Here is a 26,799-nt window from a genome sequence, read left to right as displayed (position 1 = left end):
GTGGCTCAGTGGGTTAAACCTCTGCCTCCAGCTCAGGTCATGGTCCCGAGGTCCTGGGATCGAGCCCCACGTCAGGCTCTCTGCTCAGTGGGGAGCCTGCTTTCCCTTCTCTCTGCCTGCCTCTCTGCCTACTTGTGATCTCTAGCTGTCAAATAAATAAAATCTTAAAAACAATAAAAAATGAAAAAATATATTGTCAAAGCATTTTCCAAAAAAAATAAAGTAGCCTTTGGTAGTGGCAATTATAGTTTGCACTGACCCAAAGCCCCATGTCATCATTTCACCTGTGATTTCCTGGCTCCTTTGTTCTGGGGTTGCTTTGTGGGTATGCCTGTGTAGCCTCTAGTGTGGCTACAACCTCCTTCTTGGGGTGAGGAAGATCTGGGCTTCATCCTGCCACCTCTCTGCTCCCCCATCCCTGTCTGAGGATGTATTAGAGCAGGCTCTGCGAGGGGCTGAGGCCACCTGCGTTCTAGCCTTGCTTCCTGGGTAGCATCCTGTGCCTTAGGCAGCCTTTTGCAGACCTGGGGGCCTCAGCTTTACAGTGGGCGAGCTGCTGTCAGGATATTCCCCTACCAGCATGGGGTCCCCCTTCAGTAAAAGGGAGCTGCTCTTTGTGGGCTGGCCATTCCTGAATGGGCCTGTGGTAGAAACTCTGTTGTCTTTCCCTTCATTCTACCCTTACTGGCCAGGGATGTGAAGCAGATCCTAATTTGCTATCACACTAATCCAGCCTTTTCACCTGCTCTTTAGTATGTATTCTAATGTACCCCCTCACTGTTTTTTGCAGAGATCCTAGGTTATGCTTCATTCCTCAAGGCTTGTTTCTTCCCTGTAGGTTTGTGGCAGATCCTGGGTTCATGCCTGCAGGTTGTGGCCGCTAGCCCTAAGTGCGGGAGACGTCGGGGGGTGGGCGCCACTGGTCCTTCATGCTGCGAGGAGGGAGGAGCTGCTATTTACCAGCACCTGCCGTCCCCAGGAGCACGTGCCCCTTGTGGCCTCTAAGACAGCCACCTTGTGTGGAATAGGCTCCACCTAAGGCAGGACAGGGGGTGGGGTGCAGAGCTGGAGGCACTCTGTGCCATGTTCGGCCCCGTACCCCCTCCAGCTATGCTGGTCCTTCCTTTGGTGTGGGAGGCATGCAACAGCCCCCTCCCAAGAAGCCCCCACCAGAGTCGGAGGGGCAGGGCATGTGTGCACTGCCAGGATGGCTGTTATTTCTGGGCTTAGGGTTGGCAGAGTTCTAGCCCTCAGCTTCAGAGTGAGCTACCCTGATACTGCACACAGAGCATAAACAGGCTATGTTCCGGGTCCTCTGCTTGATGGGAACCCTAATCAACTACCCAAACTGGGGTGCTGTGGAGGACCCTATGACCCAGGGTGGTCACTGGGGCTGGAAGGAACAGCCCTGTGGGTGTGAGGCTCTGCTCTGGCCCTTTGCCATTTCTTGTTTTACACCAGTGACAATGAAGTGAGGTCACCTGGGCACTACCTTGCCAGTCTGGTGACTTGGCACACAGCAATCTGGTTTGGTTCCCTGTCTCCCCTTATCGATGTGGGCAGTTGAGATGTGGGCAGTTGAGAGGAAAGACTTCACATAGGGTCTGGGTTTAGATGAGAATCATGGATTGGAACCTGGAATTTACAAGGCCAAAGACTGTGCTGGCTGGCAGGGTGGGTGGTTGGGTGAGGGTACCAGGCTGGAGCAGAGGCAGAGTGGGGAAGCATGAGGGAGTTTGAGTACAGGATTGGGGAGGGCATCCTCCACATCGACCTTAGTCCCGCTTCTCCTTCAGTGGGTACCGGGCCAGACTGGGAGCTTCTCCCTTAGGGGCAGAATTTCTTCTGACTAGTGGGGACCTTCTTTTCCTTTTTTCTGGTTCTGTCTCCTGTCCTCTCCTGTTTGATCCCTATAGGCTCCTTTCTGGTCTGGGGAGCGCAGCTACCTGCTGTCCAAGGCGGCTATTGAAATTGTTCCTCTTGTCTAATTCCCAAATGTTCAAGGGGCTCCTGTTTTAGGCCGTCCCCAAGGAAAGATGACCCAAGAGCCCACAGTGAGTGTGGGGAGGGTGACTGACACTCAGGACAGTGACTTATCTGCAGTCTCACAGAGACAGGGCTGATAGACTCAGTGAGCAGGCTGACTGGGTTTGTTGTGAAGGCGTATCAAGGGACAGAAGCCAGGGACGCCTGGGTGGCTCAGTCTTAAGCATCTGCCCTTGGCTTAGGTCATGATCCCAGGGTCCTGAGATCAAGCCCTGCCTTGGGCTCCCCGCTTGGCGGGAAGCCTGCTTCTCCCTCTCCCACTCCCCCTGCTTGTGTTCCCTCTCTCGCTGTCTCTTCTCTCTCTGTCAAATAAATAAAATTAAAAGAAGAAGGAGGACAGAAGCCATAGAGCTTTAGGCTAAGAGGGACATGGGGGGTATCCTTGCTTTCTCCGAGCCAGTTAGGAGACCATATCCACATAGAGAATGGGAGGAGAGGATGGGGGGATATTTGGGGAAGGGTGACTGGGACTGATCAGAGTTGGTGGCAGGCACGGGATAGGATGCCAGGAGGGGTTGGGGGCAGATGAAGGTCTTGTTGATATCCTGTGCCCTTGAGCGTTGAGTTCTCCAGCCCCACGTTCCTTCAACATGGGTGGGGAGCACCCTAGGGGTGACATGACCACCAGGAGACTTGCTCATTTTGACTCATTTGTACTGCCTGTAGTAGCAGATATCTGAGTGCCCTGGCCAGGCCACACTGGCCTGACGTGTGTATATGGGCCACTCTGCCTCCTGAGCCAGCAGCATGAGGCAGCTGTCTGTTTCATTCCTTTCACTCTAAGTCCAACCAAAGGGGCCCTTGGGGCAAGGCCCTGCACTACTGCTATTTGTGGAATTGGCTCCTAAAGAAGATTGTGAGTGAATAATCTCAGGAGGGTATCCCGTATATGATGAAGTGGCCCCCTCGTTACTCTGTGTTGCCCTAAGCCTCCCAGAAGGTGGGCTCTGGGACTGGGAATGACTGGCCCTGTCCAGGATAGGCCTCCCAGGGTATTCACTGGTGAGGAAACTGAGGTGCCAGGTGCCCTGCCTGTCGACACAGAGTTTGTGTCTGTGGACACAGGTGCCTTCAGTGTAGGTATACCACAGGTATGAATTGAGATTCTCTGAGCCCATGGTGTATTCCTCCATGGGCCCCATGTTGGTAGACTGGATGCCTACTATCCTGTGTAGAACTGGCACTTTGGGAATTCTGTTAGAGCCTGGCAGCTAAATTCTTTTTTGTCCCCTCAGGAACTCTGGCTTGGCTTTTTAGACTGACTGAACTCTTGTTGCAGTTTTATTTCCTGTGTCCTGCCTTGTTGGGACATCAAGGCTGGGCTCGGAGTGGCTCCTTTAAGAGCGAGTGCCTGTGTCCCAGACTCTGTTGTGGAATGCCAGCAGCCTCCCTGCAGACAGACATCACTGCGCTGTCCTCCGTCCTGTCTCCGTGAGGGTTAATAACACTTCAGCTTGTTGTCTGGAACCGGTTCAGACTGGTTTTCTGGAAAGTGCTTTGTCTCTCAGACTGAATCCTGGGAAGGGTCATGTGGAGCCCAGTGATGTCATGGGATCAAAAACTGACTCAGCTGTTTTTTTTTTTTTTTTTTTTCTTCTTTTCTTTCTTTAAATCAAGATATGTGTGTGCTGCAGGTACAGGGTGCTGGCACAGTGACCAGCCAGCTCTTACTCCACTCAAAGTTTACCTTGCTGGCAGTCAAAGGGTTAAACGTGACCCCCACCTCTCACCCCCAGAAGTGAGCAGGGAATGAGGAGCCTGTCCCTCACTAAAGGGGAGAAAAAGGGTCAACCTGAGGCAGTGCTGGGCTGGACCTGGGCATTGACCCTGCTCCTGGGACAGTGTGGTTTCCCTTTGCCAGATTACAGATACCTCCAATCCAGGGCAGGTACTCAGAATCCCAGATGCAGGGAGTTCAGATCTAGAACAGTTTGCCTCTGTTTGCTTTTGAGTCTGGAGCACAGAGGACTCCCCTTCCTTCTGATAAGGAGCCACTTTCCATTGTTCTTGACCAGGTCCCCAAAGGTCTCAACCCCCCAGATGCTCCACTGATCCTGCCCAGCCTTCCCCAGGCAGTGAAGAAAGGTCTTGGGCATATTTTGTGGGTCCTGGATTTGTTGTGCCTACTTCCGCTAGCATCATGTGGCAAGGAAAACTCTCCAAGCTGACACTCTGAAAAAGTTTCTAAGAAGGTAGCAACTTGGTTGTGCCAAGTTTAAATGTCGTGTTTTCTCCTTCTCCCAAAGTTCAGAATGACTGAAGAAGCATGCCGAACACGGAGTCAGAAACGAGCGCTTGAACGGGACCCAGCGGAGGATGATGTGGAGAGCAAGAAAATAAAAATGGAGAGAGGATTGTTGTCTTCAGATTTAAACACTGACGGAGACATGAGAGTGACGCCTGAGCCAGGAGCAGGCCCAGCCCAAGGGTTGCTGAGGGGGGCAGAGGTGCCAACTGTGGGCAGATGTGAAGGGCAGGCGGGTGACGGGCCCGTGGACATGCGTACCTCATACAGGTGAGCAGGAGGGACCTGGAACCAGGTCTCCTGGGTGTGAAGAGGTGGTGAGGAGATGGGGATGAGGCTTCCCTTCAGGCCTTCAGGAAGCAGCTTTGGGTGAGTTGTGGAGATGGCTGTGGGTTCTAGTTCTGGCATCGCTGTGCTGTCCTGGACAGACCTCCCCACTGGGGCCTGGATATCAGTGACAGAGGGTGTGGTTTTCACAAGAGGAGGGATCGTATTCTCCATCAGCTCCCTTGTAAGGCAGCAAGTCTTCACTAAACTAAACTAAACTAAACTCCTACCTCTCGTCTGTTCAGCTGATGCTTTTGATTTGTGGGAAAACTCAAGAGTTTTTAATTTGAATATATCTCCTTGCTTTGTAGATTTGGGGTTCAGGAGAGCAGGGGTTCTAAGCTTCTTCTGGGTCACTGGGCTGGGGGCAGAGTCTGGAGTCCAGCTCAGGGATACCTTGTACTTGTGCCACCACTCCTTATAGCCAGCACATTATGAGGGAGGAGATCATTCTGTTCAAGTCTCCTGTGGTGTGGTGTTTTGATTTCTCCTTAGTACTGATTACTTCAAGAGTAACTTTACTGATCCTCAGCTTTGTGAGGTTCTTAAGGAAAAAACTTGGAAGAATTAAGACTCAATGTCGTTCCTGTCATACCCCCCCCCCCCCACCAATTTCTTCACTGAGAAACATTCTTTTCTTGTAAAGAGAAGTCTGGGCCTAGCATCTACTGTTACTGCTCTCCTTGGAGGTCTGATGAGAGAACTATTCTCTCCAGAATGTTCACACCTAGATGTCTTTTGAACCAGATATGCCACAATGGGTGTGTGGCCCTCCTGCCCCTCCCTCACTAACTCCCTGGTCCTCCCCTACAGACTCTTCCAAGTCTGTTTGCCCTGGGTGGGGGGTGGGGGTAAGGGTAGCAGGTGCAGAGCCAGGGAAGTTGGGAGCATGAGTGTTGATTAACTCACACAGGGATGACTCTACCCTGCAGTCTTCATGTTAAATTCATTTTGGAGCCCAGATTTTCAGAATCCTGCAGATTTCAGAGGTCATTTGGCCTTACATTTCTCAGCTTTTACAATTCTTAACCTCTTTGAGATAAATGGGAGAATCCAACCCCTTCTGTGGGGAAAGCATTCAAAGTGGGTTGGGGGGTACTTTCTACTACCCCAAATGGCCTTTTTCTGTCTGGGTCTGCTTTTTGCTCTCCCTGTTCTAAAACCAGAGGCCTCTTTGAAAGCTTCAGAAATAAAATCGTTAAGTCTGGGCCTTCTTTCCTTCCATCTGTCTTGGTCCTTAGTGTTTCAGGTGCTGTCTCAGGTAGCTGAGGAGGAGGAAGAGCCCCTGCTTGTGAAGGTCTGGGTTCTTCTTGCGTCTGGGCTCCTGGTGTGCATTTTCTCCTATAATCACCTTGATTCTCTGCAAGGCAACCCAGCGGATTATGAGGGAGAGATTACCACATCTTTCTGTTGACAAAGCCTGGGGCTACATTTGGCCTTTGGGCCTCTTGCTTCCAGACTTCCCCCATTATGCCTATTGACTTCCAACCCAAGGTTACTTGGACAGTGTGGTGTTTTTTGAGGTTGGTGGGGATGATATCCTTATGACACAAAGGAAACAAGGGAGCAGGGATCAGAGATTAACCCAGGCACACGGGGCAGAGTTGATCCTACGGGACTAGAGACTCCCCAGGGCACTCATGGAGCAGTAAGAGAGTGTGGAAAGAGTTTGGCTCTGGTGGCTGGTAGGCAGAGTTGGGGGTCACATTATATTCCCTGACTGATCTTGAGCAGATGGTCTTTTTGTTTCTTCGTTAGTAAAATGGGTGATAGTCTCTGCCTTGCTGGTTATTGGGTGACAGATATGTACCCAGAATTGGTCCTGGTGTGGGAAGTATTGGTGACAACTGTCCCTTCAGTCTTCACTCAAAATAAGGTGATCCACATGTAGAGCTACTATGTCCCTGAGTTTCCACATAGAATATTCTGTTTAATTTATTTAAGAAGTACAGTTGTGAGTTTTGACAAAAATCATAGGATCAGGTATACTCTACAACTATTCTTTTTTTTTTTTTTTTTTTAAAGATTTTATTTATTTATTTGACAGAGAGAGATCACAAGTAGACGGAGAGGAAGGCAGAGAGAGAGAGAGAGAGGGAAGCAGGCTTCCCGCTGAGCAGAGAGCCCGATGCGGGACTCGATCCCAGGACCCTGAGATCATGACCTGAGCCGAAGGCAGCGGCTTAACCCACTGAGCCACCCAGGCACCCAACCCTACAACTATTCTAAAACTCATCTGTTCTGGAGTGTGTGGCCCCAGCTTCTGTGTTAGAAACAGGTGGTCTTTGAATCCTTCCTTGTTGAGTGCATCTGGCTTGAGAACATCCCTTTAGGAACCTCCCTGTATCATGGTGTGGTTGTTCCATTGGTTCTCAGGTTAGTGTGAAATCCCACATTGGGCAGATCAAAAGGCACAGCTGTACTAACCATAGTTTAAGTGGGTTGAAGCTCTTCAGCTTCAAGTTCACTGAATCTTGTAAAACTAACAAGCAATTTTTGATGGTTCTGAGAGAATTTCATTTTTTTTTTAATTGAGATATAGGACACATACTGAAAAGTGCAGAAGGGTGCTACTTGATACATTTGCCCAAACGTGAACACATCCTTACAGCTTGATTCAAGAAACAGCCTTGAAGCCCCTTACGCTTGCTTCTTGTCACTACCACAAGGGTAACCAGTTTCTTGGCTTCTAATAGCATAGGTTAGTTTTTCCTGGTTTTGCATAATACATAATGGTATTACACAGTCTGTACCTTTTGCTTGCTTTCATTCAACTTACTGTTTGTGAGATTTATCTACATTGAGTTCAGCGGTAGTTAATTCATTTTCATTGCTGCATAGTAGTCTGTGTCTAGAATTTCTGTTTGGCTTTGTTTCACAACTGCCTCGTTTTCTTTCACACTGTTTTGGGGTTGTTTTTTTTGTTTTTGTTTTTTGTTTTTTTTTGAAATCTTTAAAATTCATTTGAGTTAGAGTGCACGCAAGTGAAAGCATGAGTGGGGGGAGGGTCAGAGGGAGAGGGAGAAGCAGACTCAGGACTTGATCCCAGGACCCCAGGGTCATGACCTGAGCAGAAGGCAGACATTTAACCTACTGAGACATCTAGGCGCCCCTCATACTATCTTATGACTCAAATTGGGCATGTTGAAGACTAAAGGGAGTTTCTGGTAGCTTCTAGGAGAGATAATTTTCTTTAAGGAAGTGGCTGATGAATTAAAATCACCAAGATAAAACTTTATTTTACTACATTGGTGTGATGTGTAGCATACATAGGAAGACCAAAGGGTAAAATCAGTTCTTTCCCTCTCAGCAGTTCCCCTCTCCATCTCTGGCAGCTTTTCTGATTTAGGCTCCCAGTTTGTGTGTATTTTATTTTCAAAGTAAATCAAAGCTGGAGGGTAATTTCCAGCAACAATTGATTGAGGAGAGATTTTCACCCCCTCCCCAACTATAAAACAGGACAAAATAAGCCCAAAAATGTCAATCATTTCAGCACTTTGAAATTGATCTAAGGCATATAATGATCTGAGAAGTGTTTGTGCTTAAGGAACTACTGAACTTTGGGTAAGAATAGTGAGAATATGTGAGGATTTAGCGTGGAGCCCTTTCCATGCCCTCTCCCCAGTTCTTCTGCTAGGGAACTTCTGCCTGGCAGGTACAGGCTGTGAAGACCAGCCCCTTCTCTGCAGGAGTGAGAAGGGGCTCATTCAATTTAGGAGAGTTGTGGACAGTAGCCCTGGAACCTTGGCCTTATTGGTTGGAGTGACATTCTTAGTGGTGGGAAATGGGGAAGGACAATGACTCTGTTAGCCCAGGATTGCAGTCACGGTTGGGGCAAGACAAAAACTATTTGAAGAAATAATATTCAAGAACGTATGTGAGGAGAATTCCTGCTCATTCCAAAAGCTCAACAGACCTCAAGTAGCAGAAACACAAAGTGATCTATACCTAGACACATTATAGTCAAGTTGTTACAAGCCAGAGAAAAAGAAAATCTTAAAAGTAGCAAGAGAAAAAGGGCTTATTACATACAGGGGAGCATTCATATGATTCACAGCCAGCTTCTCACCCATGATAAAAGCTGAATGGTATTTGTGAGCGCTCAAGGAAGGAAACTGTCAACCTGGAATTCTGTGTCCAGCAGAACTTCAGAAATGAAAGCAAAAAAGACATTTTCAGATATAGACCAAAAGAATCCACCACTGGCAGACCTGCCAGTTCTTCAGGCTGAAAGAAAATGACATGTTGGTAACTTAGGTTCCCAGGAAGAAAAGAGCACTGGAAATGGTAAATATGTGGGCTAACATAAAAAACTTTATTCTTATTTCTTCTTAAAACACATAACACTATGTAAAGTGGTAACTATAACTTAACACTGGTCATAGAATAGACAAAAATAACCATTGCATCTCTCTGGAATTTCACCAAAGCATACCAAAGTCTGTTTTGTTTATAATGGTGACAGATATGTCAGAGAATAATAGTATAAAACAGGAGGAATGAAATGGAGCTCCATTGGGGTAAAATTTTTCTACATTTTACTGGAATCAAGTTAATATTAATTTGAAGCAGATTGTGGTAAATTAATAAGATGATCATTGTAGGGGCGCCTGGGTGGCTCAGTGGGTTAAGCCGCTGCCTTCGGCTCAGGTCATGATCCCAGAGTCCTGGGATTGAGTCCCGCATCGGGCTCACTGCTCAGCAGGAAGCCTGCTTCCCTTCCTCTCTCTCTGCCTGCCTCTCTGCCTACTTGTGATCTCTCTCTGTCAAATAAATAAATAAAATCTTAAAAAAAAAAAAAAAAGATGATCATTGTAATCTCTAGAGCAACTATTAAGAATAACTTTAAAATACAATTTTAAAAAATCAGAAGAATTTAGTTGTATACTAAGAAATGTTTAACACAAAAGCAGACTGTCAATGAGGAACAACAAAAAAAGAATGTATGTACAATACAACTAGCAAAATGACACATTAACACATGTAAATCCAATCAGATCAATTATTGTGTTAAATGTGAGGGGTCTAAAAACCCCAATTATCAAGGTAGAGGTTATCAGACTAGATAAAAGCAAGATCCCACTAAATTGTATATTGTCTATAAGACACTTCTTAGGTTTAAGGATGCTTTATCCTTTGGTAAAATAATAGGAAAAGCTATACTGTAAGTAACCATAGGAAAACTAGAGTGACTATTACCAATGTCAGATGAAATTGACTATAAGACCAAAAAATAGTACTAGAGCCAAAGAGTGACATTTTATAATTATCTAGCAGGGAGACCCACATACCAGTCATAAGTTTATGTCAACCTAAGAATAGAACCCCAAAATACCTGAGACATAAACTGATAAGGTAGTAGAAATGACATTTTATCAATTATCGTTAGAGAATTCAATATTCCACTCTTAATTGGTAGAGCAACTAAACAGAAAATTGTTAAAGTTCTAGAAGACTCAGAGAGCATTGTTGATCCATTTGGCCTAATAGGAATCTATAGAGCACCAGTGACTACAGAAAACAGAATACGTCTTTATACGTGATCATGGAACATTCTCCAGGGTAGACCAAAGGCTGGGCCATTAAACAACTCTCAGGGATGGTTGTTGTTGTTGTTTTTTAAAGAAAAAAAAAAGCCCACAATAACAAGTGTTGGTGATGTGGAGAAGGTGGAACTCTCATACTTTGCTAGTGGAAATGTAAAATGGCATAACATTCAGCAGTTTCTTACACAGTTACACATGAACTTACCACAGACCCTGCATTCTACCCAAGGAACATACTCAAATGATAAAAACATGTGTCCACACAAAGACAGGTACGTGGGTGTTCACAGCATAATTCATAATAACTGAAAGATGGAAACAATCCAGATAGCCAGGCAAAGATAGATAAAACATGCTCTAACCGTGCAATGGAATACTATTGAGAAATTTAAAAATGAACTCCCGATTCATACAGCAGCATGGATTAACCTCAGACTCCCCATGCTGGTGGGGAGACAACGACCCAGAGACTGCATGTTGTATAATTTCATCTATGGGGAATGTTCAAAACAAACTTACTATAAAGACAGTGACTGGTAGTTGCCTGGGGGTGGGGTGGGTGGGAGCAATGATCAACATCTCATGGGCACAAGGGAACTTTTTGGGGGTGGTGGAAGTATTCTAAAATTAGATTGTGGTAGAGGTTGCACAACTCTTAAGTTTATTAAAAATCATTGAATTATACTACAGTGAATGAATTTTAGGGGTATGTAAATTATACCTCAATATGGATATTTTAAAAAATTAATGAGATTAGTTTGTTTGTTTTTCTGGTATCCATAAACGTGCTCCTAGAAAAACAAAAATCCACAAAGGTGGAACTTGAGCCTACTGGTCTTGTGAGACCAACCCAAAGGTCATGGGCACATGCCTGCCCTCCTCCTACCCCACCCCAAGTCAGGATTGTTGGAAGAGGCTGGAGTTGGGGTAGGCAGAGGAATCTATGTTGGGTTCTCTGTTTTGTTTCTGTGATAAATAGATTCTACTCCTGTACTTTCCTATAGAGAGTCTCTTTTCTTTCACAAGTTGTTGATCTTTAGAAGTAATCTGGGCCATGCACAGGTGAGAACAACTCCCCCTTCCCCCCGGACTTTCGGGTTGAGGAGCATTTAACTCAATAAAACATGAGCCTCTTCTTTAGAGGTTCTGTACCTGAAAGGTGAGGACTGGGTGTCTTTTCAGTCTGGGCCTTTGTGGGGTATGGGCTCCATCAACAGTCACCCCCATGCTTTACTGAAAACGTGTATGTATATGCCTTTTTCTGAGACATCGGCCCTTCCTGGGTTGTTAATAGGCTAGGACCAGGCCGACTCTGTGACCCACATTGTGATAGTCCCTAAAAGACTGATGAATCAGAGACCTATACCCCTGAAACAAATAATACATTATATGTTAATTTAAAAAAAAAGAAATGATAGGACAAGATGTGATCACAGCTACTTTCTGGTGTACTATAATATGAAACAATGTGCAGAGGTCTTGGAAGCAAAGACTAGAGATTAAGGGGTATAGCTCATTGGGGATGGAAGTCCATGTGTGCCAAAGCAGACCCGTCTCTACTTCCTCATTTTATCTGGGAGAAAACAGGGCTGAGGCTCCCTGGGTCCCACGGGTGAGGCAGGGGCAGTCAAGTAGGCCAGCTTCCACTTCTCAATAGCCTGCTATGTGGGCCTCAGTGAATGTGGGGCAGATGTTCGGATGACTTCCCTTCCTGGGTTCTGTTGGGGTGTGTGGCCTTTGGGTAGCTGCATGTCTCCCTCCTCTCTCCCCATCCCTCTTTGCATCATGCATCTGATTTGCTACAGGTCAGGGCTTCACTCAGACTGAGGGCCTGCCCCCTGGGTAGAAGGGGCTCCTATGCCACTGAGGGGTCCATGGCCTACTGGCAGTAGTGTCTGAGCCATTAGAGCTGTTCCTGGCTTGAGTTTTTCTGGCTTTCCACCTCCCTAAGTCAAGCACTTGCGAACTTAAACAGACTAAAAATGCACTGAAAGCGTCCTCTGTTTACCAGGCCTGCAAAGCAGGGCCCTTTCATTAAAGTTGGTGTTTTTGTTTTTTGTTTTTTGTTTTTTGTTTTTAAATATTTTATTTATTTATTTGACACAGAGAGAGAGATCACAAGTAGGCAGAGCAGCAGGCAGAGAGAGAGGGGGAAGCAGGCTCCCTGTGGAGCAGAGAGCCCGATGCGGGGCTCGATCCCAGGACCCCGAGACCATGACCTGAGCTGAAGGCAGTGGCCCAACCCACTGAGCCACCCAGGCGCCCCAAAGTTGGTGTTTTTGATGACAGAATCATTGTCCCATCTTTTTTTAGAGACATTCACCAAGGATATCATGGGGGTAACACTATCTTTAAAGAAACTAGTCACCAAAAAAAGGGAAAAAAAAATTAGGCACACCTTCTGTGTCCAGGGACATCACTATTCATTTGATATTGAAACAGGGCTTGGTTGTCCTGCAGTGGTGTGTTGTGTGGGGGCACATCACCCACATTCACGTCAACACACCTGCGTTCTCCTAAAACCAAAAATGAAGTCTGAAAGTAACATGTTGCATCTGCCTGTTGTCTATAATATGGGTTTATATGGACAGCCTTGTTCTGTTCTGCATAGAAATGGGGCCTGCAGGTAGAGGGCTGCATCCCTTCACTCACCCAACATGACTCCCTAGGTGACAGGTTGAGTTCTTGTCTGGCAGATGCTCTTTATAGGCAGCCTCTTGGGAGAGGAAGAATAAAAACTGGGATTGCCTGCCCTGTGATGAGATAAAGCCCAGAGAGCCTCTCCTGGTGTATTTTTCACCTGTGTAGTCCAAAGCGTTATGAGGATACAGAACCTAGTAGTCACCATAAAAGTTGCCATTTAAACATTTCCTGTCCTCCTTGACGGGATATACTCTCTCACCCTAGACTAATCATGCCTCCTCTCAGAAATGGATTCTAGAAATGGGATCATGCATGAGCTCAGTGGGGTCTGGCTTCTCTCTGTGTGTTTTGGGATTCATCCCTGTTGTATGGAGCATTTTGCGGATTTTCTCCTGTGCGCGGGTATGCATGCTATATCCACCCACCCGACCATAGACACTGGGCAGTCTGCATTTTGGGACTGGTGTGAGTCTGGCTCCTGTCGTCATTCCTACAGGTCTTTGCGGGGACATCAATCCTTCATTTATCTGCTTAATACTTAGGGGTTGAATTAGGGTCACAGAGTACATGCATGTTGAATTATTTCAAAGAAACTGCTGCCCCCACCCCGGCAACGTCCGGACTATTTTACTCACAGGTATGGGGGTTCAGCTGCTTTATTCTCAGTTTGGTGTCATCCTTCTTTACAAATTTTAGCCATGGGGTCTACAGAGGGGTCTGGGTCCAGGTCCTGGCATGCTCTGGCATCCTAGTGTGACTGTTACCTCTTTCCCATAGTGATAGGAAGGGGATGGAAACGGAGTGCTCACCAGCCATGTACTGACCTGAGCCCCATCTACTCTGCTCTCAGGACCATGCTCCATCACAGCTGTGCCTGGCCTGACCAGCTGTCCTCTGGAATGTGTGTTCTTGAATGAGTTTGGTGAATGTGACATAGCTGTGGTTGTGATGGCTTGGGTTCTTGCACAGCCTGGGTAGGTGTGGTTGTGACTCTCACCCTGGCTCTCTGACATCTTCCTCACAAGGATTGGATGCCCCCACTCATGCACCCCCTCTTTATGTGTGAGAGCTTTGGAAGTCTCTTAGCTAGAAGCCTATTTCCTTCTGTATGACCACTTCGCTGAGTCTGGGGGCTCCTGCACTCTTGTGGAAGTCTCTCTGGAGCCCCGCCCCTCCCTAGCACCTGTTGTAGCCTGGCTGCTGCTTTCACTTGCTAATTCTCTGTCTTTACTGCTGGGTGACTTCCAGGAGAGGCTGGGCAGTCTCAGGGAGCAGCTCCATCAGCTCCAACTAAAAATCTCCATGGCCTGCTTGCTTTTCTTAGCGTGTTTAGTGCATGGGAACCAAGAGGTATGTTCCTTCAGAAATCTGTTCCTGGTTCCATGCTTCCTTCCCTGCCTTAGCCGTAGCCTCTCTTGCTTTATTCCTTCCTTGCCTTAGCCGTAGCCTCTCTGCTTTATTCCTTCCCTGTAGGCTCCTCCTCCCAAGTCTGTCTTTCTGGCCACCTGCCTTTATTCTGAGCTGTATCTTTATCCCAGGTTTGAAATTGAAATTTGAGGGGTTCACCTGTACTTCTAAAAATCATAAGGTAATGCTGGCCTATCAGAGTGACAGACTCTGGGTGTCCTCTTTCTAACTCCCAGAGAGACGCAGCTCACATGGGGCCTAGTGCAAGCCAGCCTGATGACAGGTGAGAAGCCACCTGCCCATTGCCTTTATAACACCTTCCTCTGCTCATGAAGGGGCTGTCTGTCTCTTTCTCAACTGGGTAGTGCCTGCCTTCTTGGGGATGTGGTTGCCCTGACAGGAACCAGAAGACAGCTGTGTACAGTCGGTGAGGTAAGCACCTGTAAACACTCATCCTTTAGCAGTCATGAACTCTTTTTTTTTAATTTTTTTAATTTTTTTTAAAAGATTTTATTTATTTATTTGACAGAGATCACAAGTAGGCAGAGGGGCAGGTAGAGAGAAAGGGGGAAGCAGGCTCCCTGCTGAGCAGAGAGCCCGATGCGGGGCTCGATCCCAGGACTCTGGGATCATGACCTGAGCCGAAGGCAGAGGCTTAACCCACTGAGCCACCCAGGCGCCCCAGCAGTCATGAACTCTTCACACACGTGTGAATTAAGCAGATTTGGAGATTACGCAGATCATTTTCTTTGAAATTATTTGGCCTAATTCTGCAGTTGAAGTTTCTGATAGCTCTTCAGTACATCTTCCTGCTAGTGCTTTGTTTGTCACATGATGACAGACTCCTCATCTTACAACTGGTGTCTTGGGTGCTGTAGCAGGTCCTTTAAATGTTTTACCTGTGAAGTCCGTGAGGGCTCTAAAGCTGCTTTCATGTGCTTTGCTTTATGTTTTGCAGCCATTTCTCTGCTGTATTGAAAACAGTGTGTACCAGAACCGTAACAAACCTGGAAGGTGGGGGATGGCAAGCACACTGGCCTGAGGGATCCCGTCATGTCCCTTGTGTCCACCTACCCTGGTGAAACACCGGGATGAAGGGGGGCTGCTGTGTGATTCCCGGGGGAGGGAGGGTAAGCAGAAGTCAGACCTGAGAAGACTTTTCTCAACAGAAGTGCCCTGAAGAAAAAGGAGAGATGGCTTAATGGCAAGAGATTTCCAAGGTGGTTTTTTTTTTTTTTTTTTTTTCTGTCAGAGGAATGAGCATGTGAATTATAATTTGTGAGTCTTAGGGGAGTAGGAGGTGGTGGAGAAAGAAAATTGGTGTCCAGCAATTTGATTCCACTCACATCCCCATGTGGCTTGGGACCATTTACTCCACCCTGGTGAAGTTCATTGTCTCCTCTGAAATTGGGTTGGTCGTTCTTAAGCCTCAGAAGCTCCCAGCATGGTCTAGTAAGGTTTGTCACAGTGATAGGAAAAGCTGTTGGGACTTAAGGATGTCCAAGAATGAGAAAGAAGAGGGCAGGTGAATGGCCACAGAGCCCTGTGGAAGCAGGTGGTGACAGCAGGGTCAGTTGCCTTCACAGACGCTGAGTTCCTTATGGCAAAGCAGCCTAGATGTCAATGAGGGGGGCCTGCCTGGGAGTGGGGTGGGAGAGGAGGTGGGAAGTGTCTGATGGGTGGAGATGGGAGACATACCAGACATTACTAATCCTCTTCCCTGGGTCCCAAGCCCCCTAAGACTGCTTATTTTTAGAGCTTAAATCTTAAAAATAGTTGGGATGTAAATAACCACTTTGAAAAGCTTTGTTCCAGTCTTCATATGACTGAGAGCTGGTGACATGTAGAGTTCCTCAGTGCAGGGCCTTGGTAGCTTTCAGAAGCAACTTTAACACAACCACACTCTAAAGAAAACAACCAGTCCAGGCACACAGCATTGCCTTCCTTCAAGAGGACTTGCAGTGTCCATGGGCAGTGTGGGAAAGAGTGATCTGGGTAGCATATTTTAGGGAGCTCACAGCTCAGAAATTGGGGTGCTCAGGGGCTCCAGGTCCCTGGAGACATTGGGTTTGGTGAGAGGGTCTGAGAAGGCCCACAGTGGTGGTGGTTGGAGCAGGGCCATAACGCACCGTCTGGAGCAGATAGGGAGGGCAGGCCGTGGGCATCCTCTTGAGAGGAGAGAGCTGATGCTCTGCCCTGGGTGGAGCCCAGAAGCTTGTGGGACACCTAAACATGAGGGTGGAGGTGGACATGTTGGGAGGAGGGAGAGATGCCTTTGTCTGGACAATGGAGGTATGGGGAGGAATGGGATGTGAGATGGACAGGATAATGTCCTGGCATTGGGAGCCTGGAGCGCCCAGCTGACTTCCAAGGGAAGTCTGTGCTTGGCCTCCTCATCTGCAGATGCAGGGTGTCTAGGCTGCCCTGGGTGGTGCCATATTCTCTGTGAATTGGGTAACTGCAGAGCCTGTCCAGTTGCCGCTTTTAAGGCCACAAGAACAGGGTCACCGACTTCTGTTGGCTTATAATTGAATACATTATAGGGTATCTATGGGATGAGTCCTTTTAAATTTTTAGTATGTCTCACTTTTCAAAACCAACTTCGGCAGCAAGGGAAAGCCATGTGGGGCATGACATGTCAGGAGAACTCCATTCGGGAGCCTTTGCTCAGAATGGCACTTCCCATAGGAAACCCTTTGCTGAAAGTGTTGGTGTAACCCCTTTTCCATCATGGCTACGTGAAAAATATCTGTTGTCCATTTGCTGTGTAAAAATTTGAAAGTATTAATTCTGTCCTAGATAAAGTCATCATATCTCCTTAGACGCCTCTGGACTGAGACGGTTTCTTGGACTTTCTTGTTTTTGGTGACCTCAGCAGTTTTGAAAAGAACGGGTCATGTGTGTTGTGAGAAATCCCTTAGTTGTGATTTGTTTGGAGTTTTTTCATGGTTGGCCTGGGGCAATGGGTTTGAGGAGGACCACAGATGTAAAGTACCCTTCTTACCACATCATATCCACAGCACATGCCATCAGTTTGACCTCTCACTGTGATGTTGACCTTAATCACCTGGCTGGGGTGGCATCTGTCAGATGTCTCCACTGTAAAGTCACTCTCTCTGCCTCTTTCTATGCTGGACTCCTGGGAAGGAAGTCACCACATGTAGCCCATACAAAGTAGCTACACAAATTATTTAGGATTCTTCTGCCTGGGTAATTTGTGTCTTCACCCCCAGGATGATCTTTTACTCAGGTTTGAGTTTGTAATGCCTTTGAACATAAAAAATAGTAGTTTACAGAGTTACCTTTGAAATACTGACACACTGCATTATTCAGTATGACAAAATCAGATTAATGTCTGACTTCTTGGGTCAAACACAATTTTTCCAAAGTTTTATATTTTGTTTGTAGGAAGCTTGGAGTTTATCACTGACAACAAACACTGGTCATTGTTTCCAAAGAAATGGGCTTTGCATTAACCATTTTGGGGAAAATGTCTGTGCAACACCCAAGTCTGAATAACCTCAGTGTGTCTTTGAGTTCTTCTTTCAAGCCTTGTGAATGCTCACACACATACTTTTCTTCTGGATGGCTGTCCTGCAATGGTACACAGGAGAAGTGTTTTATCTTGTCACAGAATATTAAAAAGACATGTGCTCAAGGGCTGAAATTTAATAAAGTTAATAGCTTTACTTCATCCAGGGCTTTGCCTACAGCATGGTATCACTGAGTACTGGCAGTTTGGTACTACTGTCCTGACTCGGTGAAAAAGACAGTTGTCTCAGTGTTAAAACAGTGACCTGGCAGAGCCCAGTGCAGTGCAGAGGAGCTTAGATGGGCTGGGAGGAGGCTGTCTAGAGTGGGCAGAGACAAGGACATCCATGAGGGCTGTGTGCTCCCATCTCAGGCAACAGTGGTTAATGGCCCGCTGGAATCAGACAATAGAAGGAAGAGAAGCCTTTGGCGTGAGACCTTGTCCCCAGGGACCTCTGGCTGCAGAGCAGGTGGCCAGATGAGTCCATTCAGAGCTAAATTATAGCTGCAGAGGTGATGGGGGCTGTTCTGATTGTGCACATCATGTTCAGTGAGAATGGGGGAAAGAGTGGGGTCTGTCATTTGTGAACTAGGTGCACGTTTCTGCCTTTTACATTTTATAATACCCCTTGGAGGTCAGTGGAATCCCATTCTGCAGATGAGGTTCATTGAGGTCTGGTGACTCAGTGGAGCCCTCACAGTTGCAGAGGTAGAACTAGCCTCCCATGGTCCTGCTGCACTAAGAGTGTCGGAGCAGATTTGGTGGGGGTGGGGGATGCTGGAGCTATGCTGGGAGGGAATGTTGGGATTTGCCAGGGGATGGTGGGGGAGGATCCAGCAGTTTGAAACAGATTTTTCAAAGGGGGCAGTAAATTTTCAGACAAAGCAAATACTTTGCATTTGTCACGGAAGTTTGTAGTTGTTGCAAATTGGAAAGCATATTTGTTTCCGATGTGTAGTTTCCATCTGCACACAGGTGATTTTCTTTTTCTGTGAGTTGGTTAGGGAGCTGGCATCCCATGAGTTGTGTTTGGGTTCATGCGATGTGATGTAGGGAGTCCCTTCATGCTGCAGAGTGCTTCTGGATTCTCTTTGTGTTCGAAGGTTGGTCTGTCATGTGGGTATGATGATGAGACAAAGGAGGAATCACTAGCTTTGGTGCTATATTTGGGGTCCTATGCTCCTTTTTCTTTTACTCTCCCAGGCCCCGGCCCCTTTAGGAGTCTGGATTCCAGGTGCTGAAACCCCATCAAGCTTTCTTGGGCAGGTGGCAGTCCATGTGGAGCAAGGGTTTTTTCCAGTCAAGTTCAAGGATCACATCCATGTTTTCACACTGTCATCTCTTTCTCAACTCAGGGACTTGGCATGTGGATGCTGCTGGTTGTCCAGGATCCTAAGAATAAGTAAAAACATTTTCCTCTTTAATCTACTCCAAAAATGGTAGTTGATAACCTGAGTTAGAGGTGTCAGAGTTAACAGTCATATGAGCACATTCTCTCTCACCCTCTGACTGCTTTTTCTGGGGTACCATTGAACCCTTTGTAGGTCACAGGCACCTCGCTGATCTGACCTATGGTGGGGGCATGGGTCCCAGTACAGTGCAGGATACACATGACAGCCCTTGGTGTCCCAGAGTTGGGCAGGATTGCCAAGCATCCACAGAAGACTGGGCCTAGTGTGAGCCCAGGTTATCTGCAGGCCATAGGTGTGTGACCTCAAGAAGTTATGCCTTTCAGACTGTTTCCTCACCTGTAGAGTGACGATCAGGCATTTGAAAGGATTATACAGAAGTGTGTGCCTTGGTGGTTGGCACAGAGATAGCCCTTGTAAAGGGTCTGCAAATGTCTTGGGTGATTTTTTCCAAATCCAAGGTAAGTCAGCCTTTCAGTTCTGTGACTGTGGTCATTTGTAACAAGTGTTCCTTTCCAAATATCTGAGCAGAGCATACTGAATGGGATTTAGCCTTTCTGATGTTATTGGACATGTTGCCTCCTGGCAGTGTTAAGCTGGTGTGAACTCCTTGGGTGGATACTGGCCCTAAAGGTTGCCCCGTTGCCATTTGGTGTTGGGGCCTTTATGTGCGGTCACAGCTAATTTCTCTGGCCTAGGGGAGTGCTCTATTTCACCCATCCTCACCTTGTCTCTACAGCCCCAGGTGACTTTGCACCCTCCTGAAACTGGCCCCTGTTGTTCCAGTTGGATTGAAGTCCTCTGGGCCTCCAGACTTCAGGGGGCTCCTGTGTACCTAGAAGGAGCCCCAGCAGGACAGGCTGACTGCTTCCTGGCCTTGCTGACAGCACAGCACTCTGCTCTGGCCATGTGCCTCGGGACTGCCCTCCTCTGTGCTAGGGGCCCTGGATGGGGGATGGGGTCTCAGGACCAGAGCCTGGCCACAGGAGCGCCTTTTCTTTCTTCTGTGAAATGTTTAGCAGTAGCTGTGGCAGGGTGCACATAATGGGTCCCAGAGCGATAGTTGGACCTGAAGTCTCCAGGAAGAATGATGGCTAGGTTTCAGAAATCTCATCCCCAGCTGCTCACCTCCATGGCCTCTGTGGCCAAGAAGCAAAATGTATTCTGACTTCCCAGCCCCTGCAAAGCAGGCTCTGGGCTTTTCTCTTGACATCCCAGCCAACAGAGTGTCAAGTTACAGGGCTGGGAGAAGTGGTAATGGATGCCAAGAAGGGAGTCCAGGGAGTTGAAGAGGGGCTGAGGCAGGCAGGAAGCAGGTGGGCTGCAGGGCCCTGGGGGGTCTGGAAAGGGGACCAGGCACCCATCAGTGCCTACCGTCCCCTGAGGCAGGCACGTCTTCAGCTTTGAGGCACAGCCTGTGTCTGTGTGCAGCAGAGCTCCCTTTCTGATCACACCAAGTGTCTCGGTGAACGGCTCCCCTTGGGAAAGGAGGGGGCTGGTGAGGGGTCCTGGTGAGCAGCTCCCATGTCCAGATGGCCATGAAAGATCCCAGAGGTATGTTCAGGGGCCAGTGAAATGTCCCCAGGTGGTAGAACTAACCTGGGAAGTTGTGGTAACCATCTTTCTCTCTTGTAGGACTTTTCTAGAAGTGTTTCTGGAATGGCAATACTCATTAGATTAAAAGCATGAGGAATTGCTTTCTGGCTTTGATTCACACCACTCAGTGTAATGCTTGAGGCTGTGGTGGCTCCCAGACACACAGATGGCCCCCTCCTCTCCTGTGGGACTCTCTTTTCACTTCCTTTCTTTTTCGAGCAGCTCTGGTCTCAGGGCCTTTCTGGAGCTGTGCTGCTATATCCTCTCAAGTCTGCATTTGCTGTGGCCATCCCACATGCACAGAGAACTGCGGTCCTTTTGGGGGGCTTCAAGGTTCAGCAGGGGTGGTTGCTTGGGTAAACTGTTTCTTTCCCACATTGTTTCTCCCTGCTTTGTCCCAGGGTAATTTCTAGAGTGAGTCTCCTTGTTGGGGACAGTCTGAGGATACGGAGTTACAGTGATGTGGGCTAGTTCCCTGGGGGCAGAGCTGGGCTGTCAGCTTTGTTAGCTTAGTGGTTTAAAGTGATGATGTATTGGGGCGCCTGGGTGGCTCAGTGGGCTAAAGCCTTTGCCTTTGGCTTGGGTCATGGTCTCAGGGTCCTGAGATCGAGCCCCGCATCGGGTTCTTTGCTCAGCAGGAAGCCTGCTTCCTCCTCTATCTCTCTTTCTGCCTCTCCGCCTACTTATGATCTCTGTCAGATGAATAAATAAATAAAATCCTTAAAGTGATGATGTATTGGTGTATCCTTGTCCTGTCTTCAGGTCAGATGGTCCTAGGTGGGCATTGCTTCTTGGACTCTGATCCTTGCAGTCCTTTTTCAACCAGGTTGGATGTCCCCAGTGGCTTTGTCACTCATGTAGGATGTTATGCCCATCTCTGTGTATCTGACCCTCTTTCCATACGGCTAACTTGACATCCTCACAGCACACTGTGAGACCCCACCAGAGCATGCGTTCTCAGGGCCCAAGTGGAAACTGCAAGGCTTCTGTGACCTTGCCTCAGAAGCTTGTAGCATCGCTTCCTCTGCATACCTGTAGTTCACAGAGTGAGCCACAAAACCGGCCCAGGTTCTGGGGACAGGACTGAACGGATGTGTGAACATGGAGAGGTATGGGTCGTCTCATCAGGGTGTAGCATGGTGGTCTTCTGTACATGATTTTGTGGACTATATTAAGGCTCCTTAACATCCACCAAAGTCTTGACTCACAGGTTAGGAGTTGCACTTCCAGGACCTGTTCCTTAAAAAGACAGATGTAATGACACAGAATGTAGAAATCCCCCCCCTTTTTTTTTTAACTTTTTTTTTTTTTTTTTTTGGACAGAGATCACAAGTAGGCAGAGAGGCAGGCAGAGGCGGTGGCGGGGGAGTAGGCCCCCTGCTGAGCAGAGAGCCCGATGCGGGGCTCGATCCCAGGACCCTGGGATCATGACCCGAGCCAAAGGCAGAGGCTTTAACCCACTGAGCCACCCAGGTGCCCCTAGAAATCCCTTTTTGAAGAGAGAGAGGGGGTACCCAAGCAAGAGGGGGGCAGAGGGAGAGAGAATTTTAAGCAGGCCCCACACACCGTACAAAGCCCAATGTGGCGGGGCGGGGGGGTTCCTCCTGATCCTGAAATCATGACCTGATGTGAAATCAAGAGTCAGGCACTTAACTGACTGAACCACCCAGGTTCCCCTTCAGAAATCCTTTTAAGTGAATTTGCACATCCTTTAGCAACATGGCATCAGTGCATGTGAGAGAAGCTGACTGACTGCATGCGCAAGGTGATCAGTCTCTACAGGCATCACTGGATTCCTCATGAGTTCACAGACCCCATCCTGGAACCAGGAGCTAAGAAAGAGGAAGAGGTGGGTACGTCCACCAGCCATGTTGCCTGAGCACCTACTGTGCCAGATCCTGCTTCATCTGCTGGGACAGAGCAGTTCATAAAACAGATAAATTCCTGCCTTCCCTGGGTTTGAGAATATTTAAGTATTAACCCGCAATGGCCAGTTGGCTGTTCTGTGCCAAGCTTGCATTCATGGCAAGCAGCTCTTTACCGTTTTAGGAAAGATTGGGGCCTGAACTCCCTGATGGTCTCCTAGTGTGCCCAGGCCTCCTCAGTGCTGCAGTTGCACTCACCAGCGACCCTGAGGGGCAGCAGGGCAGGAATTGCTGTCCTGGTGTAGGAGGCACAAAGAGGGAAATATCCTGCCATGGGCTCTTCACTTACAAGAGACAGAACTAAGTGAAATTCAGATTTGTCAGGGAAGCCCCCAGTGCCAGGCTTGGTTCATAATGCCTGCTTATGTGAGCTTTTGTGAATGTAGCCACAGGCTTTGGAGGAGGCCCTATGGCCTTTCCTCCACTCTCAGCCAGTGTGGCACCAGGGGAAAATTCCTACCCCTCTGGCTCTGGGGACTGGGGACATGGGGGGCATCACCCCCTTTCCTGGGACTGTGGTGTCAACATCAGGACTGGACCGCTCTTGTCCATTGCTTATTGAGTCACCCTGGGAATATCCTGGCCCTCATTGGAAGCCTTGGTGTCTGGGGCCCAGGCTCCTATGCCTTTGATGGCCTCCAGCCCCAGCTTGAGTGGGGGAACCTGCCTGACAAACAGGCAATGACACCATCACCCTGGGAGGCTATGGGGTTGTGGGTTGATCCAGTAGAAAGGTGAAGGTACTTTCCTTGGACTAGTTTGCTGGAGTGAAGGTGAATAAGCTGGTTGTTGACAGGGAAGCCTCTGCTCAGGCTTGTGCTGTCTTTCGGTGGAACCCCAGAATTCTGCCCTGAACTCCCCACACCATGATGGACAGTACTGGGCATAGCTAAGAAGGCTTCCTCAGGCATGCGTGCTGTGGGGGGTATTCCCCATGAGTGCACTGGGGGAGTGCTGATCATGCTCCCAGGGCCAGCGTGTTGAAGGACTGGGCCAGACAAGGACCTTTCTGAGGGGACATGGTTTTAAAGTTGTGTCTTAAAGTGTGAGTTGGGGCTCACATGGGAGCCTCAGGAGTGTGGTAGAGGGACATTCCAAGGAGGGACCCGTAGTGAAGGCAGAGGAACCCAGGCAGGATATTTCTGTGGGTAGGGTGGGAACCTGAGGTACAGGGGCTTCTGGAAAAGCCAGTTGGTATGTTTGACCTGGAACGTGTGAATGGGCTCCAGTGGAGGAACACACTGAGGGAGGCGAGTGTTTGCAAGAGTGGGTGAGGCAGGTGCTAGGTCTAGCAGTGCCCCCTACCCCACCCTTAAACACTGCTAGTAAGTAGTTACCTGTGTCTCCCCACCCAGCCAGGCCCAAAAGATAATGGGAAGAGGGACAGTTCTCGCAGGGAATGGTTGTGTCTGGTCATACCTGTCTCCTCAGGCTGGCCCTGAGGTGGAATTTGTTGTCCTGAGGCCTCATTGGGCCTATAATCCTCTTTAGCTTCCCTAGCGTGTGCAAGAATCTTGTGTAAGAAAATAACAAAAACCTTTGTGACTTAAAAATCGTTTTTGGGGGGCGCCTGGGTGGCTCAGTTGGTTGAGTGTCTGCCTTGCGCTCAGGTCATGATCTCAGGATCCTGGGATCAGACCCCACCTCGGGCTTCCTGTTCAGGGGAGGATCTGCTTCTCCCTCTGCCCCTCCCCACTGCTTGTACTCTTTCTCTAATAAATAAATCTTTAAAAAAAAAAAAAAAGAATCTTGGAGATCTTGTGAAATGCAGTCTTTGATGGAGCAGGTCTTTGGGGTAGCAAGATGCTGTATTTCTTCGCACTCCATTGAAGCTTTCCCTGCTGTTCAGTGAACCAAGGCAAGTGGTGATCCATTCCCACCTGTGGATATGCCCTTACTTGCCCCTCCTCTCCTGGTTTGGGGGTCTGTCCCTCCTGAGGATCCTGAGAACAGAACTGCCTTTTATCCAGGGTTGTATCCCTATTGCTTGGCACAGCATCTGCTTTCTTAGTGGGTTTTCGACAGATACAAATGAGTGAGTGAGTGAGTGAGTGAATGAACAAGTGTGGACGAAGTGTCCCTTTCCCATACATCAGGCAAGCCCTTTCAGAGAACAGCGAAGGTCAGAGCTGCCAAGAACGGTTTCTGTGTTCTCTTTATGAGGCCATTTCCCCTGGAATGGACTGAGAGGGCGCTAAATTTTAACTTCACACAAACTGCTGCTTGGTGAGCAGTTGGGATGGTAGCCTGGTGCTGTGGACATGGGATCTGTCATTTAGTTAAGTTTATATAAGCTCTTCCTTTCTTCTATGAAACTTGATGAAAGTTCCAAGGAGGTAACAGAATTTTGGTGTTGGTTTAGCCAAGGCTGGCATACAGGGGAGGAGGTGATGAGACTGTTTTTGTTGATAATAGCATGTTCTGCTTCCAAAGATTTTCATAGGTCACATAAAATCTCTCTTGATCGTAATATTTTACTCAAGAGTTCCCAAGATGGGCAGGATGGGCTTACTGGATTTGCCCTGAAATCGTGTAGCTTCTAAATAAACTTGGTACCCATATGCCCACCATGGACTGAAGCAGGAAAGCAGTATATCTGGCCACAGTGCTATTCCCCTAGCATGTTGGGCTAGATTTCCTCTGCTTTTGTTCTTCCGCCTAAATGGTTTTGCAATTTAGAACAATTAAAAAAACAAAAACACCCAAACTAATTTTTAGCCTGTGTCAAAGGGGTATTCTTTCTCCTGAATTAAAAGAACACTCTGTGAAATAACTGAGAAGACTTTTGAAGCACCTTTACTTTAAAAATTGAGCTTAGGAAAGTTTTCCATGTTGGCAACTAGAGGGGCTGGTGACCTCTCTGTGTTAGGAAGAGGTGGCCCTGGCCCCTATAATACACTAGCAGTTCCTCATGGGCTGGTGCCACATAGGAAGTGTCTGCTGCTGGGCAGCCCCAGGGTGAGCAGGGTGCCTCCATTTTCTGACAGCACCTGAACCCTACCTCACTTCTCAAAATGAAGGCTGCACGTCACAAACCGGTTAGAACTGGCTGTTGCCATGGTTTTCATGTTGGAAGGCACAGTTAAAGGGTCACATGACCAAGGAGGGAAATGCCTTTGTCACATGACTTTTTGGTGGATGATTAGCATACAGGAAGTTCACTCCCTGCTGGCTGCTGGGATGCTGAGTGATCATTGATGGGGGTGGGGTGACGTCATTGCTTGGATGAGTTATTGATTACTCTCAGGCCAAGATGAGACCTGGGAGTGCTGTGGTTGGAGTGGCCATCTCAGGAAGCTTCAGCCTCCAGATGTTCTTGGTCCCTCAGCCTGCCCTTTTCCCTCAGACAATTTGAGTTTTGTTAGACTTCTCAACCTTCAGAAAAAGTACATGCCCTCAGTAAAATGACAAAAAGTGATTACCATTGTCTCAGCGCACTCTTGTTAAAGAAATGCTTGCAGTCTGCATTTCTAGACCTGGTTCTGCCTGGGTTGCTGCTCTGTCTGCATGCAGTCACCTGGGAGTCCACCTGGGCTGGGACCAGTGGCTACAGCTCCTATACTTGGGCTTTGCACTGCCCCTCAATATCTTTGTCTGCATCTAGAGAACCTGGATGGAATTAGAGCCCTGAGGTCCCCTTGAAAGTTGACCTTGGGCAGAGTGGGCAGTCAGCAGGGAGACAAACAGAGTGAGTGGTGGTTCCCAGATTGCATTCGTCTTTGGTATGGTGAGGCCTGAATATGATGTCCTGGGTTACTTGATAAACAGCCAACCGGTTTCTGGACTTGAGACTCTAGTTTAATCACCCCAGTGAGGTGACTGTATACTTTGAAATGGCACCTTTTTTCCCACTCCTCTGATGTCTTTTGAGATTTCGGCCAACAACTGTACTGGTTAAATCAAATCAAGGTTAGAAGGATTGAGGTTTAGCCACCGTGTGGCTCTTTTAGAAGGGATGGAAGAGCCCTGGTTGGGGAGAAGGGTCCAGGGGTAAACATGCCCCTGTATTTGGTCCTCTTTGCCCATCCTTTCGTAAAGATATACCTCATTCCAGGAATGAAAAAGGCAGTTCAGTGGGCTGTTAAAACTAGTTCTCCATCTACAACTCTGTCCCTGCTTTCCT

At 47.9% G+C, this 26,799-nt stretch overlaps 1 protein-coding gene across 6 annotated transcripts in view; it reads left to right on the top strand.

Annotated features, from left to right (window-relative positions):
• The window catches only part of GATAD2A (GATA zinc finger domain containing 2A), a 107,938-nt gene that overhangs the window by 63,665 nt on the left and 17,474 nt on the right, over nt 1–26,799 (top strand). For 4 of the 6 annotated variants that reach the window (XM_047696329.1, XM_047696356.1, XM_047696319.1 and 1 more), the window contains one exon: nt 4,293–4,561. In XM_047696329.1, the coding sequence (XP_047552285.1) occupies nt 4,293–4,561 (269 nt within the window). The remainder of the gene's footprint in view (nt 1–4,292; nt 4,562–26,799) is intronic. The other 2 variants (XM_047696338.1, XM_047696347.1) reach the window with 1 other exon arrangement.

The sequence above is a fragment of the Lutra lutra genome, chromosome 1, assembly GCF_902655055.1.
Source record: "Lutra lutra chromosome 1, mLutLut1.2, whole genome shotgun sequence".
Lineage (NCBI taxonomy): Eukaryota > Metazoa > Chordata > Mammalia > Carnivora > Mustelidae > Lutra > Lutra lutra.
Note: the sequence above shows the minus strand (reverse complement) of the source record. Positions and strands in the feature narration are given on the sequence as shown.